General features: G+C 40.5%; 2 protein-coding genes across 7 annotated transcripts in view; one reads left to right on the forward strand and one right to left on the reverse strand.

Annotated features, from left to right (window-relative positions):
• Positions 1-122: 122 nt before the first annotated feature.
• nfrkb (nuclear factor related to kappaB binding protein) lies at positions 123-11765 on the reverse strand. 6 transcript variants are annotated; one of them, XM_078286531.1, is made up of 27 exons: positions 11713-11727; positions 11380-11422; positions 11116-11277; positions 10794-10995; positions 10556-10683; positions 10292-10463; positions 9765-9869; positions 9602-9675; positions 9429-9513; positions 9119-9314; positions 8872-8983; positions 8633-8759; positions 8469-8546; positions 8298-8374; positions 8165-8211; positions 7962-8025; positions 7506-7680; positions 7291-7397; positions 6766-6889; positions 5279-5358; positions 4612-4808; positions 4228-4498; positions 3947-4126; positions 2591-3319; positions 1860-1966; positions 1259-1394; positions 123-747 (listed from the first exon to the last, which is right to left on the reverse strand). In XM_078286531.1, the coding sequence occupies exons 3-27, from the start codon at positions 11239-11241 to the stop codon at positions 607-609; spliced, it is 3840 nt and encodes a 1279-aa protein (XP_078142657.1). In that variant the 5' UTR covers positions 11242-11277; positions 11380-11422; positions 11713-11727; the 3' UTR covers positions 123-606. The 6 variants fall into 6 exon arrangements, with proteins under 6 accessions (XP_078142657.1, XP_078142658.1, XP_071754348.2 ...); XM_078286532.1 differs by lacking the exon at positions 11380-11422 and having other exon boundaries at positions 11713-11765; XM_071898247.2 differs by lacking the exon at positions 11713-11727 and having other exon boundaries at positions 7962-8022; positions 9119-9311; positions 11380-11496.
• A 2302-nt stretch (positions 11766-14067) lies between these two features.
• Positions 14068-18736, forward strand: part of LOC139910734 (ryanodine receptor 1-like) — a 61428-nt gene continuing 56759 nt past the window's right edge. The window contains exon 1 of the mRNA XM_071898129.2: positions 14068-14115. Coding sequence (XP_071754230.1) covers positions 14068-14115 — 48 coding nt within the window. The remainder of the gene's footprint in view (positions 14116-18736) is intronic.

An 18736-nucleotide genomic window follows, 5' to 3' on the forward strand; every position in this document is an offset into this window, starting at 1 on the left:
ATTGCTATGAAAGTGAACTAAATAAGGAAACACCTGGTAAGAGAAAAAAATAATAATGTATTAACACAAAAATCAACAAGTCACAACATTCATACGAATCAGATAGAACAATAAACCCCATAATCCTTAATATTGCATCATGTGAAAGATATAAAGAAGTGGCAATCAGAATGTCCCATTAGTATAGAAACATGAATTGTTTGAGGAGTATTACAACTGTAACCATAAGATGTACTAAAAAATGTTTTTGGTGAGATGAGAAGTCATTATCTCACTAAAGGTTAAAGGTTTGTGAAACATCAGTAGAGCAATCGGTCAGAAGATGAACCAGCAGCAGTGTAAATCCCAGTCTGCCAATGGGAATGACAATAAATAATAAACACAAAGTTTTACAGGCAACAACAAACTACAGACAGTCGGAAGGAAATGTGACATAATATTTTTGTCTAACAATGTTGTTACATGGCCTTCGTTTTGCAAGAACCGAGACACGTCAAATGACCCCAAACATTAAACATCTTGAGAACAAAGATACTCAAATAACTAAACATGGGCACACATATTGTGCATTGGAACTATGTTTCATTGCTGGCTGATGAGACAATATCACTGCTGAGGTGCAGGTGGGGGATCAGGTGCACATTTGGGTGAAGGTGCTGTTGTGACTACGACAGTGGAAACAGATTTAGGGGAGCCTGTTGCCATGTGCTGCTGGAGCTGCTGTGCTTGAACCGTCTGGATGCGAACCTGCAGGAAGGATGAGAGAACAAGAGGGAAACATTTAACTAGCAGTGAGATCTTCTGTGCTTGCTTCACTTGAGAGGAAGGGGTACAAAAAGCGGTGTATGAGTAATTGTGCGGTCACATCATATGAGAATGACTGTAGACTTGATTACTTGGAAGTGTTCACAAGTTCAGACTTAATTAAAGCTGTCAAATATTCTTAAAATAAAAGCTTATTCTCAGCTTTTTCACTGAACACATATGCAGTTAGTGAGTAATAAAATTAAGTTAAGTGACGATGAAAATTTTGATGAAAAATGTGTTATATTTGAAATTAAAACATCATTCCCTATAACTGACTACAGATATTTCCTTCTTGATGACATCAAGTTCATCGAGTCGGGGAAGTTAGGGACCACTGCAAAACCCAGAGTTTCCTACTAGTATTTAAAACCCGAAATCTGCCATGAATGTTATTTTCAAGTAGGAAGCTCTACCATCTTTCCTACATGACAAGGATGCAGAACAAGCGAACCTGTGTGGCCTGTCCTTGCTGCTGCAGCTGCTGTAGCTGTTGCGCTGTGACAAAGCTGACTGGCTTGTTTCCTGCGATCAGCTTAGTGCCAGCAGGCATGGTGGTCAGGATGATGTTCCTACCCAGACTGCTGATACTGCTCAGACAAGAGAGAGAGAGCAGAAGGAGAGAAAGATGTTAGTCTACCAGGCCAACTCGGGAACTTGAGATAAAGCTTTAATGTTAAAAACAAGCAATAGCCTTCCTCAAGGTTAAAGAATTGCAAACAGATAAAAAATACATATATTCCATGGCATCCAAGATGGCCACCTCTGCACACACAGACAAAGTATTTATTAAAAGCTGGTGGAGGAGGCACCACAGGGGTTTAACACTGTAAGTACATCAAACCCCATCTTACAGACTAGAACATCAAACAACATTAAAACATCTAGAGGAAATCTTTAAAATTAAATTCTTCATTCATTCTGTTTGGATAAAGATCCACATGTCCTACTTTCGTTCTAAGAAAGAAATTGCCTCTTTACAAGAGAAACCTCAATGCCTATAAAAGAGAGGAGGAGGCTGCTGAAAGGGATATTTTTTCCATGCTGAAACTCACTTGGTGTTAAGGCTTCCCTTCATTATAGGTGTGGTCACTACACTCTTGCTCTTCAGTGGCTGGTTGAGGACAGACAGGGGCACCGTGATCCGTGCAGGTAACTTCCCCTAAAGTGGTGTCAAAGCAGAGGATTGATCCTGAGTGAAACAACTTTCAACCGGTTTGGGGCAGAGTAATGACAGATGGTATGTTTCTTAATACACACTACCAGTCAAAAGTTTGGACACACCTGATTGAATGTACTATGTTTTTCATTATCTTAAAGCCATTTTGATCTAAAGGCTTATGCTAAAATGCTTGAAATTTGCATTTTAGACAAATATAAATAGTGAAGTTGATGCCTATGTATGAATTTCTTCCCAAAGCCTTTGCTTTTCCATCAAGGCAAAGGGTGGCTACTTTAAAGAATCTAAAATATAAGATAGTTTTGATTTGTTTAACACTCTTTTGGTCACTGCATAATTCAATTTGTGTTATTTTCATAGTTTGATGTCTTTACCATTATTCTAAAATGTGAAAAATAGTAAAAATGAAAACCTCTTCTTATTTTTTGTAATGCTAACTTTTTCGCTTGTCAGAGGTCAGGGTCAGCTATAGAGCAGGGATCAATAAAGAATCTCAAAAAAATATTAGGTAGATTTCTGCTGCAGTTTTGTTTATATTAAGAAACACACCTCAAGCGTCTCTCACTATGCTGTTAAATGCACATAGGAGTGAATATATTATCTTACTGTTTGTGTAGTAACCACTGTAGCGGGGACCTGCCGCACAGTGGCTGTAGCTGTTCCCAGGGTCAGAGGTGAGCCTGAGACTGCAGAGGCCACCGTGATTCCCTTGGCTCCGCCCACCACACTGGCAGCCATGGTGACTGCGTTAGCAACTGTAGAGGCCGTGGGTGGCTTACTGCCAGTGGTCATTGTGATGGTCTGACCCTGTTTCTGTGGAATAACGCCGAGGCCCGGCATGATGCGAATGGTGGCGCCGCTCTTAGAGTCAGGGGAGGTGACAGTGGAGAAGGTCCTAGTTTTCTGGTCAGCCACAGTGACGGCCAACGTGGGCATCAAACGTATGGCGGTGTCTCCTGCAGCCTTCAGCAAGGTGGAGGCGCCGGTGCCTGCTTTGCTGGTCAGGGCTTCCCCTATACAGGTGGTTGCGCTGGAGGTGGAGGAGGGCGAAGGGTGGGGCGGCGTCACGTGGAGAGTGGCTGATATGCTCTTGCTTCCTGTGGTGGCAGTGCCCAGGAAGTCAGGGGTGAGTTTGACAGTTGTAACTGGGGACTTGGCGAGAGTAGCCATCATGTCCGGGGTGATACGCAGCACCGTCTGGCCTTTGGCATCCGTGGTGATGGAGGACGGGGGCAGACGGAGGACATCTTTACCCTGGATACGCAGGTTGGTAGCAGTTATTGGAATCCCTGCTCCTCCCGGGGTCTTCATTCCCAACTGGCCTGTGATGGACACCTTCACAGAAAAAAATGCAAACCATTTAAAGATGAGTCTTGAAATCATGAATCTGGCAATTCAGTCTAAATGGCTTTGTCGCAAATTCCGTTCCATGTCAAAGTTGGCAGCGAATAATGCATTCATTTTAACATATAGCAAGAAAAAACATAACAGATACCTGACCTGTACATTAAATGTACCTTATTAATGTAGAAGGCTACAGCTAACCTCATCTCCATGCATTTGTTTGCTATACAAAAGAAAACTCCTGTTTGGCATTGTAGGAATTGCAGCCCTGGCCCCCTTCCAAACAGAATATTTTCATCTATAATAACTTTTCAACTCCATAACATCAGCTGTAGACCCGTTTCTGTTGAAAATCAGAAAAAAGCTAATTTCTGCACCTATATTGGTATACTGTAGGCAGGTATGTAGTTTTATCGTCTATGTTCTATTATTATTCATTGGCATTTGGCATCAGATGTTCAAGCAGTGTCATCATGGAATGTGTTTATTAAATAGCCCCTTGACCCATTAATAACTTGCAGCATGCAAGAGAGAATATTTCCCTATCTGTCTAGAAGAAAGCTTTACATGTAATTAACCGGACTAAACAAATATCTCAATAAAAACAAACTGATTCACTTGTTTGATGCTGGGGCTGGTAACGCCTTGCAGGACAGCAGGTGATGCAGGGTTGTTAGCTGGGCTGCCAGGGGAGCCAGTGTGGGGTTTGGCCACAGTTACAGCAGAGACAGACAGGGTATTCGGCACCTGGACTGGACTACTAGCAGCCTGACTCCTCAGAGGCAATGACACCACTGCCTATGTATATCATAATTTCAACACAGAATTACACATTTGCAATATACAAAACAACAAACACGTCTTTATCTTACGCTTTAGCCGTCAGCTGGTTTGCTTACCTGTGAAATGCCCTTGGTTCCCACAGAGACTGGCACCCTGATCTGGTGAGGGGTCTGGTGCACCAGTGTGGCCTGCTGACTTCCTGCCGAAGCACCCAGACCAGGCTGAGCAGAAACCACCCGTACCTGCGGCAGGGAGCCGGCTGCCAGGTGGCTCACTATCCGAGCCGTGTGCTGAGACGTGGCTGGCTGTGAAACAGGCGGACCGGCCTGACTGGTGGGCAAGATGGTTCCCAGCTGGGGCATGGAGGGGGGGGATACAAGGAGAACACTAGGAGAGAGGGAAGGGGCAGAGTAGAGTCATCATCAAATTATACAGATGAAACATGGGCATATGTATCGTACAATACTAACAATAAATCTAATTTTTTTTGTCATACTGACCCTGGGCTGGTCTTGATTGTATCAGGGACTCCAGTCTTAGTTGGTGTTGTGGCTGTAGAGGCCAAGGGTGATTTGGGGGTTCCAGGTGTGCTTGGGGTCGGGGTTGTGGGGGTTGGTGACATGGGATTGGCACCTATATCCTGCCCTGCCTCCAGACATCCAGGGGTTTTACTGCCTCCCTCTTTACTGCCAGACTTCTAAAATATAAACAGGGCTCATGAGTCCCGATCAGCAGCCCTCATTCAAGCGGAACTTGAGCTGCCTAGTATCCCGTCATTTTATATGCAAATTTATGCAGCAAGGTGCTCCAAAATCGAATCAGATCACCTACACTATAAAGAGTACCTGTTGTGTAAGTATAAAGTTTCTATTATGTATTGTTCTTGAATTAGACAGACAGGCGTCACCATGACAACATAATGTTCCGCATACCAAGGCATGTGTCATGGTGGTGGGACAGAAAAATAACAGACTGGTATAATGCTGTGCTCCGACTGTGGTAAACAACTTGAACTTGAAAGTGGTACAACAAGAATTTCCACTACAAAAGCACAAATACAAAAGTTTACTCCACACAGTGAAGGAGCAAAATGCTGACAGTGCGTGTTTTAGGAAATATGCAGCTACGCCTGTTATTTCTACAGAAAAACGGAGGCAGTGAACTCACAGGTTTAGATGCTGGTTTAGGTTTCTGCTGTAGAGCTTTTCTTGCTTTGGCAGCAGCAGCTTGAGCCTGGTGGATCCTCTCTGGATTGGGGAAAGAGAAACCATGAGAATAGCCTAATTTGCAATTTTACCACAGCACAGTCGCCGCAGCACTGTGGTCCAACAGCCAAATTCAGATCAGTCATACAGGGTGAGACACTTCACTCCTCTACACCTGAGCACTATCAAACTTGATCACTTATTGTTAAAAATCGCTTTCTACAAGTCAAGTCTATTCTTTATTGAGCAGTATCTAATAAATAAAAATATGTAAAAGCTGTATTGATGTGAAAATTAATTAAATATTCACATCTTAGCTGTGATTTTTACAACTGCCATAATCCTTTTCTAATGAATTGTGATGACATCACAGAATGGGAGAAAGTACTTCTGGGTTCTTCATCCATTTGGTTGCATGGACTGCTGTGATGCACTTATGTATGGTGATATATAGCTAAATCTCTTTATGATCATACTCTGGCATTTCATAATAAATCACATTGTTGCATTAACAGTGCTTCTATCTATGAATGTAATATGCTACAAATTACGCCAACAGTTCAGTAGCTAACTTTAAAGCTACAATCTGCGATTGAGTGCACAAATCTGTACAGGAATTACAACAATATATGCCCAAGAATGCAAATATATATATATTTTTTTGTACGTTTCCTGCTTTCGGGCTTCAGTCATTTCATTTCATTTCAGCTTGACAACAGAAAATGTTCTCTGAACTGGTATGTAATATTATTTTCTTTGGTCTCTACTACACCAAGGACGAATGCTGAGCCAATACTGATTTGGTGCCGGGAACAGTCATGCACAAGTTTCTTTTCCGTGCGCCGTTTCTAATTTTTAAGTGGTAGATCAGTAGATGTAGAGTCTGATAGTTACACATAACATTATCTTTTTAGATGGTCATTTGCCAACTTCAATTGATCTGTCTCCAATCCAGCTCCAACCTCTGTCACCATAGCTGTCCTGCCCTCACCTGGAGCTGCGGCTGTTGCACTTCACCACACCACCCTCTCCAACACAATGTTTACAAAACAAGCATATAAGTAGGGCAATGCAATGTCGATGAGGGTGCAATTTCATCAATGTGGATTGTAGCTTTAACTAGCAAATCAGTAGCATTACTGTATTCTCCATAGAAGAGAGGAAGGCAGTTGATCAACTAGAGAGCCAGAGAGCTGACATCACATTAAAATAAAGTGATAATTAGTGTGTGTCATCACCACAAATGTGCTGTGGGACTGTACAGAATCTGTACTTGGAAAGAACAAGATCATTACACTACTGAACAACCTATGAAGTTGGACACCTGAATCCTAAAATGTGTAAATATTTGACTTAATGTTTATACGACAGCTTTATGATGCAAAATAATTGCATAAATATATAATAAATAATTGACTAATAAATAATTGTCATCATATTGCTGCTCACCAAACTCCTCCTGACTGCGACTGCGGTGCAGGTAGATCCACAGCTTGCGGCCAATGTCATACTTCACACAAGGATCCTTCTCATAGTGAAGTCTGTCCAGAGCCCCACTCACAACCGTGTTCACCTAAATGAAACAGACAGCAAACATGAATTGCTGAAACATGGTTCTGTATAGCTCAATAGGTAGAGCATGACATTAACACTTCCAGGGTTAGGGGTTTCCACTAGGACCACTCATGCTAAAAATGTATTCACTCATAATCCTGTAAGGTGCTTTACAGTAGATAAAAGTGTCCACCAAATGGCATATGTAATGGTCATAAAAAAGAAAATCCTCTTTAATGCGGGCAGCCTAGTGGTTAGAGAGACCTTCCTGTAACCGGGAGATCTCAGGATTAATCCTAACAACAGCCATGTGTCCTGTCAAAGTGCCCTTGAGCAAGACACTGCACCCCTACCTGCTAACTCATGTTAATTCACTCTGAGATACATGACTAAAATGTAAAAATACAAAATGTATCTGACCTGAGCACTGGTGACATCTGGAGCAAGAAACTGTGAGTCCTTTAGCAGTTCACAGATCTCTGCCCTGGTTCCCTCTCCGTTAGGTAACCTGGCCGCCGCGTCCCGCACTGAGGATAGGGAAAAGGGTAGAGGAGAAAATAGCATGTTTGGTTCAACTGCATCAAAAAATAGAACAGCTTGACGATGGATTCTGGTTAAAACAGAGAGGATCTAACCCAGAGAGAGAATGGTGACGTAGGCTGGACGGTCGGAGCGAAGCAGCGTGTGCTCCCTGGCTTTGTTGAGAGACATCTCCTTATCAAACACCCCTTTAACAGGCCCCACCACAGACTCAAAGCCGTGCATCCTGAATGTGAAGGCTTTATGCGGCTGGTCGTACCGCTGTTGCTCCTAATGGTCAAAAAAAAAGTATGTTGGAGGAGAGAGTTCATGTTCAAACAACAGGAGCAGAGGTGCTACCTGAACCACACAGTAAATAGTACATAAGTCAACACCATTGTCTCTTGAGTTCTAATGACCAAAACATCACATTTTTAAACTTTGAAGAAGCTTTAAATGGTGAAAGCATCATGCCTGTTGAAGACAAAATATGTCAAAATAATTCAAATCATATAATCTCAGTACAGGTAATGAAATGTTATAAAAATGAAATTGCAGGACCATAAACTCACCTGGATTTGAAACACATGTCTCTCATCTCCAGTGCTGGGCCGCACCACATAGTCAGTCCAACTGCTTGGTTAGAGAAATGTAATGATGACAGATATGATTACTGTTAACTACGACAACCTTGATATTGCAATTAAAAGGACTTTAGTATATTGTGATCTAAGTGTCATGCGTGCAATGCTTGATGAATAACTTTGACTCTTACACTCTAGGTGTGGGAGAAGTAATCTCTGATAGCTCTTCATTTTCCATCTGTGGAAGACAGCAAAGCCTTTTAAAATGGATCACAAATAAAACTGCATTTACACACTGTAGTGCTTAAATATTATTTGTAATACCTTGACAACAAAATCTTTGGAGTCCATCCACAGCTGACAGAGTGCACTGAGATCCTTCTCTGCGTCCTGAGCGGGGCCTGCAATGTGTGATGGACATTAATCTCCAATCTCAATCAGTCTGAATACTAAACATTGCACCGTTCAGGAGTTTGAATATCTGAGTGCTCTTACCAATCCACCTCCACTGCTGGGACTGGTCACCAAATTCCACATATGGAGAGAAGCCACTGGGGAGCGCCATCATACCATCTGATCAACAGACAGAAAGCAGGAGAAATAAATGAGGCGGAAAATAAAGCATGATGATTACAATGTGAGTGTTTGCTACTATTTACCTTTAGCCTCTCCTGCAAGGAACTGCAGGGCTGGAACAACCAGCTCGGACCAACAAGAGGCAGAAGAGAACCACAAGTTGAGGGAGCTGGCTGGAGAGGATTGCCACATTTGGACTTTCTCCTCTAACTGAGAACAGAGCAAAATTCAGACATTATAAGTTGCAGTCAGAACTATTGTGCTCCAATCTTTATGCCGTGTATAGACATACATCATGTGAAGGTCTGTAATGAGTTAATACCATTGTAGTGCTGGAAAGGTTTTCTGCCCTCAAGATGTTCTCCAACAAGTTGAAGAAACTGACAGCTATCTCCTCCACCATGACTGGGCTGCTCTGAGACTCCTCCATTGTCCTGTAATAACGGTGGCTCTTGACATTAGTCTGGGAACATCAGAGTTAACTCTAGAAAAGTTGGGTTATGTATGAATATCTGTATATGACTGTAAATATTATTGGCAAAGGAACGTGGCAGTAGGACTAGACTCACTCCTCCTTGATGTTGGCCAGTGGAGTGGACGGTGTGTCCGGCAGAGACGTGATGATGTTTGCTGGTGGAGCTGACGGCGTCTCTGAAGGCGCAAGAGTTTCACAAGGATCCTCAGATTCCACTTTAACGGTCCGCATTTTCTTCTTTCTCCTCTCCTCTCTCATCTTCTTCTTAGGCAGAGCGAGATCAAAGACTGCTGGATGGCGAAGAGTAAAGACAGATCTGTAAGGTTTGTGTCTTCAAATCAAGAGGAGCAAGACATTCATATATAGCTTAAGATTTTACTCTATTTTTTTTAGCGTTCACTCACTCATAGTGGAGCCTTTCCGACCAATATTTACTCTTGAAATCATGTCTCCAAGGTGGATATCAGAGGTCATCAAGTCTGGATGGTCCTGAATGAATGAATCATTAGGATACAGTGATGTAATAATACATTTTTAAGAAGCATGTCTGCCTTTTTATTCCTCCGATGCCACTTACTGGCTGTCGCTTCCTCTTCTCCCTATGGTTTTGCAGCATGGTTTTCAAGTCCCGCTCTCCTAGTTCTATTTTTTCTGTGAAGAAATATAATACGTCTTCAAAGATTATATTCACTGAGCTTACACATTACAGTGACAGCTGGATATTGCAGACATTAACTGACCAGTCGTCTTCATGTCCTGGGTGGAGAGGCTGGAGAGAACTCTGACTGAGACTGTGGGCGTCGGAGAGGAAGGTGATTGCGGGGCTGGCGGCCATGAGGATGAGTCTGAAAACATATACAATAATACCAGTAACTAACAGTAATCTATGTGACTTTCTCCAAACCAATGCATTACAGCTCTGCTTTATGTCCAGTAATATGTTCAGTAAGCTTAAAAATATTTTACTGATCATCTTAAGCTGGAGCATAGCCTGAGAAACTGACTGTCCCATTGTCTAAACTCAAGACTAACAGTGTTTGTGCTAGTTAAGATGGCTAATTCAGTATAATCTTTTACTTCTTAAAACACACTTTTTTTTTCTTTTTCTTCTTTTCTTGAATGTGTTTCCCATTTTATTTCCTCATTATGTATTGTACTATTTTTATTTTTAGGCCTTTTGGTAAAGCACTTTATGAAATCGTTTTAGATAAGTGCTATTAAAGTATATTATTTTGTATTAGTAGTAACGATGAAAGCACAGACTCACCATCATCATCGGACGAAGCATTGCTGTCACCACACTCCATTTTGACTTCCTTTAGTATCCGGCCCATTCTTCTTCTCACCCTCGGTTCCTGCATCTCAACATGACTCTTAGAGAGCAACTTTCGTTTCGGTGGAATGTCCAGTCCACTGTGAACTGCAAACTCCAGCAAGTCCTACAACATGAAGACATAGCAAAACCATCTGCAAGAGGCCATATGCCTTGTACTTTTAAACTTTTGATAACACTCAAGTATGTCTGCCATACCTTCCTGGAGACAAGGATCTGCTTCAACAGTCTGTGGTAATACTGCTGAAGGGAGTACAACTGTCGCTTCTTCTGGGACTTGGCGCACAGTTGTCTGTACTTGACAACCTCAGGATTGAAGTAGCCATCTGGGTTGAAAATAATGAGGGGTCACGTTCAGAAAATGCTTCAAAAATTCACTCTGCTTCATAAGGTCATGTGTGTTGGTGGGTGAATGTTTGGGATAAGTAGGAGGCACCTCTGAATAGTTTTTGCGCAAGATGAAGGGGATTCCCAAAGCTGAAGTTCTTGTCATTGAATAAGTCACTGATGGTGCTGTTCTGCTCCGCAACATTGTTGTCAGGAAATTGAGGCAAAAACTGACGAAGGTGCTGCCTCTGGGAATCTGACAGTACTTCAGTCCAGGTGCTTTCGCTCATCACAGAGAAGAATATTTCAGGCTGTTTGTAGCAAAAGCAAACAGCAGACATGAATGCATAACCTGTAATATGTGTATGCTTTTGTAAACAAAACAAATTAGGAAACAGTAGCATTTCATCACTGAATGCCACCTAACTCACATCCTCCAGCAGGTCCTCCGGCAGGCTTACTCGACAGTTCCCCAACATGCAGTCCTCTGTAATTTGCCCGTCATGTTCTTCCTTTGGGTCAAGAGGGTCTGTCAGCATGTGGGTAAGGGCGTCCATCCTTCTCTTCTACACCAACCTGAGGAGGTGGAAGGTCTTTCACACAGAAGATTACACATCATTACAAAGTCACATGAAACCTGCTCTTATTCTAATGTCACTGCGGCCAACTAACGTGCTTGTTGTGATTCAACTTACGGTTGTAGTTCAACTTATGGATTTGGAGAAGCTTAGTAGCTCACTGCTAAACGACGCGAAATTATACTAACGTTAGCTAGCGTTAATGTTACATAAGCAAGGTAACATTAGCGACTAGTAAACAAATTAGCCCCGAATCGGTAACGTTACTCTGCTAGACGTTTTACAAACTAACGTACCGTTGCTTAGCGAGCTAACAGCTAGCAAAAGAGCTTAATACAGCTTTTGGATTCCTTTTTCAGGTTTCAAGACAAAAAGCGCACCATATTGGCAAAATATGCATTTCATGACTAAATATTAAAACTACTGTATAAAATAGCTAACAATATTTACCTGAAACTGCATTGTGTATTGAAGGAAGGAATGGTTTCACCGACGTACCGTTTTCTTCTTCTACTGAGATTTGAGGCAGACTAGACGCACCTCTGGCCTTTTGCTGCCCTCCACAGGAAGCGAAAAGGCATAACGCTACTATTCTTCACAGAATGGTGAAATCGCAATTTAAAAGTCAACTCTAAAGATTAAATTTAATCAAATCTTGTAGGCCCACTGTAAAATGGATGGAATCCCATCCCAATTCCTCTAAGCGAACGTACTTCACCATTGTCGTGCAAATGTTTTGGCCTGAGAAGACTGAAACTCCCACTCAATATTCCCTGTAGACTATTCCAAGTCAGCAAAGGGTCACCTATTCTAGCTAGCTACATACCGGCTTTAATTTACCAGATCTGTAGCTAGCAGCGATAGTATGCATGTAGGGGATACGTTAGCCTTTTCAAATGCTGGTCCAAATTCCAACATTGTTCGGCATTTATTCTTTCTAGTGCCAATAGAAAGAACAGGTGGCATCAGGACAAGACCATGATGATCTGCACAGGTGAGGAGTAAGTTACTGGGCATGGGAAGGCCAAAGGAAATAGCTAAAAAAAAACAACAACAACTCTGATTAGTATTAGCTAATGTTAGCTCGCTGCAGTTTGCTGCAGTGGCTTCATACAGTTAGCTGGCTGACAGTCATGGTATTTATACAAGTTAGGGACACTTTTATGAATTTCTACCTACTAATTTTACCATTGCTTTGCACTTTTTCCTGCACTGTTAATAGGAGGAGCAGGGAGCAGCAGCTGTTTCTGCACAGGTGGAGTAACTAGCAGGGCAAACTATACAGGATAAAATGACACTTAAGTTTATATTCTGCTTGATATTTAGCTTCTTACAGATAGGCTTTATACAGTTACTGTAGCTGACTGACAATCATGGTATTTATTACAATTGTAAGGATGCTCTTCTCAGTTTCTTTAAATTTCACCACTGCTTTTCATTTTTTCTGTACTGTCAATAGAAAGAGCGGGGAACATCAGAGCAAGGAGCAGCAGGTGAGGAGTAACATCCTGGATGGCTAAAGGAAAGAGCTAAATATTCTGCTTTCTGTTTAGCTAGCTACAGTCAGGCTTCATACAGTTAGCTGGTTGACAGTCATGACATTTATTAAAATTGTAGGTATACTCCTTAATTTTACTTTAAATTTCACCACTGCTTTGCATTTACAGTATGTTTTTTTCCTGCATTGTTAACAGGAGGAACAGGGAGCAGCCTGTTAGTTAGAATAGGCCTACATGTTAAGCTGAATAAGCCTATAGTATCTCATTAATTGTTTGAATTAATGTTATCAGTTGTTTAAAAAAAACAAAAAAGTCTTGAACCAAGTTTGCCCTTCTCACTTATGAAAATATGGCGCTGCCCCTGCCCACAATTGTTTATATTGTGCTTATATATATTCTTTCCTTTTTCCCTGTTCCTATTACTTTTGCTGCTGCAATGACATTATTTTCCCACGAGTTCAATAAAGTTTATCTTATCTCATCTCATCTTATCTTATCTTATCTTATCTTAAACACCATTAATAAATTATGATAAATTGTTCATGAATTAACTGTAAATGCTGCAATGCTGTAATGTATGGTTTTTAATAATTTATTAATTTGGTAAGAATCTTAAAATGGTAAGAAATCTTTAACAAATATTGATATATACATTAACAAATAATTTGTAAAACACTACTTAACATTATTTGGGTCTCTATGTGTTACCCTGTAACCTCTTAGCCTAACCCTAGATATAAATAAAATCAATCTGTAAATTAAATCATTAACGTTTATGAAAAGCATAAGTCAATGCAGATGATAAGTACCAAGAACCAAGACTGTCACATTCATCCTTATTCTCCTAAGGTTGAATTAGACTGAAAAGTAAAAACACTGTCCGTTCAGTCTATTTTTAGAATGTAGACAGCTTTTTTTTAAAGCTATTTTTCAATTGTTATAGCTTTATGAGAGTTTTCACCTTATAATATTTAACATCTCACTCAAGTGCAGCCATGTACAACACAGTGCAGACCAGCTGTCCAGATGCCATGGCCTAGTAGTAACATTTTAATTGCTGGTGCAGCTTTGTCAGTTCGCTCCACCTCTTTTTGATGCTGTAATGAACAGGAGTTAACTGTCAATCCCCCTGCCCCATACCACAGCCGGAGAGAGGCACAGGACCCACACTGCCCTTCAGAAACCCACACCAACATTGTCCCGCCGCACGCCCACACACAGTACAGGCGCCAGGAGTGACAGGAGTGAGAAACAACGGGTCATTTTCCCATCTCTCGCAAGGTTTAGCCTCTAATGCCTTGACAGGATGGCAGAAGGTGCAGATGGAGAGGAAGAGATTCAGTTCTTGCGTACGGTAAGTGATGCTGTCTTCTCTTTCTCAAATAGTACGCTGGGAATTGGTTTCAGCAGTGTATAAAACTCTTGGTAAACTTACTTTCTTACTCAACAGTGTACAGTTATAACCCTTTTTATGTTGAGTGGTTGCTTCTGGATAGAGAATAGGCCAACCTATATAATAAGACCAACTGTATTAGTGACTTTCTTTACATAGACTGTGGAGGGCACAGACTGACAAGGACAGGTGGCTGGTTTTGTCGGCATTGTTATCTATTTATATCCCCGTGGGTACATGATATGTTACTGTTGTGTCACTGAGGAGACAACTTTGGTGCGAAGTAACAGTTAACACATAGACGTATGACAGATTAAGGAAAGCAATTAGATACAATTAAATGACAGTATTTGTCTCATTTTGACACTGACACCAGATTTGTATTTGTGATGACAGTTAATAAGACAATGAATATATTGTCCACATTGTGTGAGATTTAAGACATTTTCACATTTTTTGAAATCAGTAATTACACACTTACAATGGCTTCACAGAGAAAACCTCTGTCATGCCTGGGTTGAATCTTTAAAGTGAAAATCCACCTCAAAGACAGAGTTCAGATCTTATTCCTATTATACTTTCAGATAGTGTGTGTGAGAGTTTAGTCTAGATTTGTAAACTTGAACAAGTCTCTCCCGAAGCGAGACTGGAGGCAGGCCAGACTCACTGGATGACAAATCTGTGAGAGGGAACCTTTGGCCTCAGTGATACAGTAGCATTTATTCTTGGTTTGTATTTGTTCACACTACAATAAAATAAAGCTGATATGGATGTAAAAGCTTTAACAAACACTCTAAGAGTCCACACAGTCAGTCTCCAATTTACTGTCAGCGCAGCACCTCCATGTTTTATCTCTTGATGACATTACAGATTAAATCCTTGGTCCTCTTGTGTCTGGCAAGTTGTTCATGCTGATAAATATTGACTGAACTGTCTATGGGTTAGGGTTAGGAATAACAACCGAGTTTGGATTTTGGGTGGATTTTCAGGAGTATAATATCACTATTTGTGACATGGGTCCTATGTCAGTATCTTAAATTTAACCTTAAACCCAATGAGAGCCCACAACAATTTGCCACATTTGATGAAGATGACACAGTGACCTCTGAGACTTTTTCTTTGTCCCATAACTAACGATCATCAATTCCAAACAATGTTTGAAAACAATAAGTGACACTTCACAGGTTGCTGTGTCATTTTCATCAAAGGTGGTGATTTTCAGGGGGTTTGAAATATTTAAGGCACAATTCAAACACAGTTTGGCTGCTTCAAGTGACAGCAAGTGATAACGTGTCATCATGTAATGTGACACCAGTACGTGGTCCTCAGACCTAAATTTCTTCTTCTTAGTGGCTGGTGCAGGTGGAGAAAAGCTTTTTGGTACTGTTCATTGTTGGTGAGTCCGGCTTTCTCTGGACGGAGCGCTCGCTCTCAGCTGTTCAGTAGAAAGTTTTGTATTTCGCCCTTAAGTTTCGATTCAGCACTTCCTGTATGCAGACAATATTTCTCATCGGTGACCATGCCTGACACTTGAATTTCATTTGGGCATAATGTGGTGAATCTACAGGGTCTCAATTACTGGTGATGGGACGCTATTTGTTCTGTTGCAGCCCCAGTTTGTGGTATAACCTGATAAGACGGGTGTATTTTACGTAAAAGTCTTGCCCTAGTGCAGCTTTAAGATACACTTTGGGCCTTAGGCAGTCATGACTCAGCACAAATTGGCTACCTTATATCTCAATAGTAGATACATTTGGTATTAAACCAAACTGAACCTGTTTTCTGAACATTGGAATGAGCTGAATCACAAAAAGACCCACAACATTTTCCCAGTTATCTCAATTTTTACCTCTAACCCTGTTATCTCAGGATGGGAGTGAATATATAAACCTATTAATATTAATAATATGTATAATAATTGGTTCACAATATAACATTACAATACAATCCTAAGAGACCAAGTAAAATTTGAAGTCACATTTCACTGGGCTAATTCGATATGTTAAGTTGTATTAAGTTGTATTTCACACACCAAGGGGTGTGAAATATTAAATTTATATCTGAGTATTTTTAGCTGTATTGCTCACTACTGAGCTACAGCACTTCCTTTTTATAGCTCTGTGCCAAAGGCTGCAAGACAGCATTGAGGCATTGAAAGCAGTCAGTCTTTGTGCTAAAAGAAACACACACCCTGTGTTTCTTTTAGCACAAAGACGGACTGCTGGGTCCGCTTTGCTGGGCCACTTTTTACTTAAAATGTAGATGAGCATTGGCTGAGTGAAAGTGAGTCTTTTTACATTTTTAGTCCAGCAGATACATCAGTCCAGGAATTGTGTTTTCAAGTGGAATTGCCTTTTAACTTGAAACAGAGCATTGGAGTACAGTATATTGCTGTAAAACAATACTGCAGTATTCACATACAGCAGGACAGTATGCTAATGTAACTGTAGCTGTGATGTGTATGTGTGTAGAGGAAGATGTAGAAATGCTCTCACTCAAGAGGAACCTCAATCAAAATGTTAGTTGTTAGTCGTGAAAGTCGGTGTCAGTACTGGCCATTCGTCACTTTGCTGCTGTTCATCCTGAAGTCTGCTGAGTTCTATATTTACAGTGTGGGGATTAGCAAGTTCAAGGCTCGGCCCATTTCAGCACCTGCTTACTTCAGTCCATGTGGGAACTTCGCTCCGAAAGTGTACTAGTGACAACGCTTATAATCAGATGCCTTTTTTTATAAGATTTTGTCAGACTGTTTCTATAGTAGCTCTTTCATAATAAGGCTTCTGGAAATGTCTGTGTTTTGGAATATTTGATAACCACATAGCTGCAAAACACATGGAGTTACAGCCTGAATTACATACTTTAACACCACCAACTCTATCACACCACCATCAACTTTTCTTTTGTTGTCTGTCAAGAACAACATTAAATTTTCACATTGGAGTTTTTCCACACTGGATTTACACTTAGAATTAGTATTAAATGATTTCTCACAAATACTGGTAAATTATACTCTATATCCACTTGACTGTTTCTGTCCCACGGTCTGTTTGCACATTAATAGGGTTGCAAAAATGAAAAAAATATATATATCTGTCACCATTTCCATCAGTTTCATTCTCATGGGATAATACTTTTCTTGAAACCTTTATTATGTCCCACCACCATGGTACATGGTATGTGGGACATTATGTTGTCATGGTGACATCTGTCTGTCTGTCTCTGTCTGTCTGTCTGTCTGTCTGTCTGTCTGTAGACACATTCTTGTGAACACAGTAACTCAAGAACAATACATGACAGAAATTTCATACTCACACACCAGATTCCCCCTATAGAGTAGATAGAGTTTTGGAGAACCTTGTTGCATAAATTTGCATATTAATGAGGAAAAACTGATTTTCTTGAAACTACTATAACTCCTTAATTTAAGATATGGAGATTATATTGATACCATCCATGTGTTATTTGAAGACAGTAATGTTGACATGGAAATATTTTCTTAATTAATTACCTCATTAGCATATCTGGTTATGTTTAATGTATCATGGTGATTATGGCGGGACAGGAAGCTAAAGTGCCTCTTGTACAATTCATTCACCCCCCTGATAAAGATCTACATGCTGTATAACTGTCTGGCACATTAAGCAACTCTGTGGACAATTTTATTTCCTTTCTGGAGTTTGAGAAAACAAAATTGCGTAAGACACAATTGACAACTTATTTCTGTCATTATGCTATAGTGGTATTGTTAATTTGTTTGATGGTCGCCCATATGGTTTCTGAATTTTGCTGAATGGTTCTTAAGGAGCCGGTGCTATCAGTTGTATTTTTGGCTTCAATTTGATAGTTATATTTAGTGGTTGCTGAACTATTGACTTGACTTTCAATCTACTGTGTAGTGGTGTTTCATTATTTAAACCTTTTGCTCTGATATATAAATTTATATGTGGTGGCTGAGTTGTTCACCGCACCTTCAGGACAAGAGCTTGATGGTAAAAAAATACTGAGTGAAGTCAACGTCCCTGAACCACTCACTGTGCAAACTCATAATGTGTTACACATTAAGTTGCACATACAAATTCAGATTCAGCTCAAGTGTAGTACAGATATCAGACGGCTACAGCAAAGAACATCTCTAAGGTGGGTTTTGCTGAGACAGTGAGTGTATCAGATGATCTGTGGAAACATCATCCAGATAGGATGTGAAGCAGTGCAGATTGTGATACCTGCAGTCACACATTTTCAATGCTATATAATACAAATGCTAAATATAGATATAGTCTATGTGGGAACTGTAGGTAGGGTCACAGTGCAAGAGGTTTTTAATTTGTAATCCTCAGTGTAAATTCCTACAGTGGGCCAAAAAAGGGATATTTTCTGGCTCAACATTATCAAATTACATCAAATTATAAATTGAGAGTCGAAAGATCAGTTTGCAGATTTTGGGCTTGTATTTTCTTTTTAATTGTCTACTGTCATATTGCATTATATTTCATTATATAGCCACATGGATTGCACTCATTTTAAAGTCCACTATAAAAAATGTCTGATATCTAACAGATAGTATAATCAATCTTTCCCTTCA

Source organism: Centroberyx gerrardi, chromosome 11 (assembly GCF_048128805.1).
Source record: "Centroberyx gerrardi isolate f3 chromosome 11, fCenGer3.hap1.cur.20231027, whole genome shotgun sequence".
NCBI lineage: Eukaryota > Metazoa > Chordata > Actinopteri > Beryciformes > Berycidae > Centroberyx > Centroberyx gerrardi.

Excerpts from the sequence above, each read along its gene's own strand:
- nfrkb (XM_078286532.1), bottom strand. The coding sequence starts at position 11,241 with ATGGACGCCCTTACCCACATGCTGACAGACCCTCTTGACCCAAAGGAA. Across the intron at positions 1,967-2,590 it reads CAGTGGTTACTACACAAACA|GGGAAGTTACCTGCACGGAT; the intron begins GTAAGATAATAT and ends ACACCACTTTAG. Across the intron at positions 1,395-1,859 it reads AAGGGAAGCCTTAACACCAA|TATCAGCAGTCTGGGTAGGA; the intron begins GTGAGTTTCAGC and ends TTGTCTGAGCAG.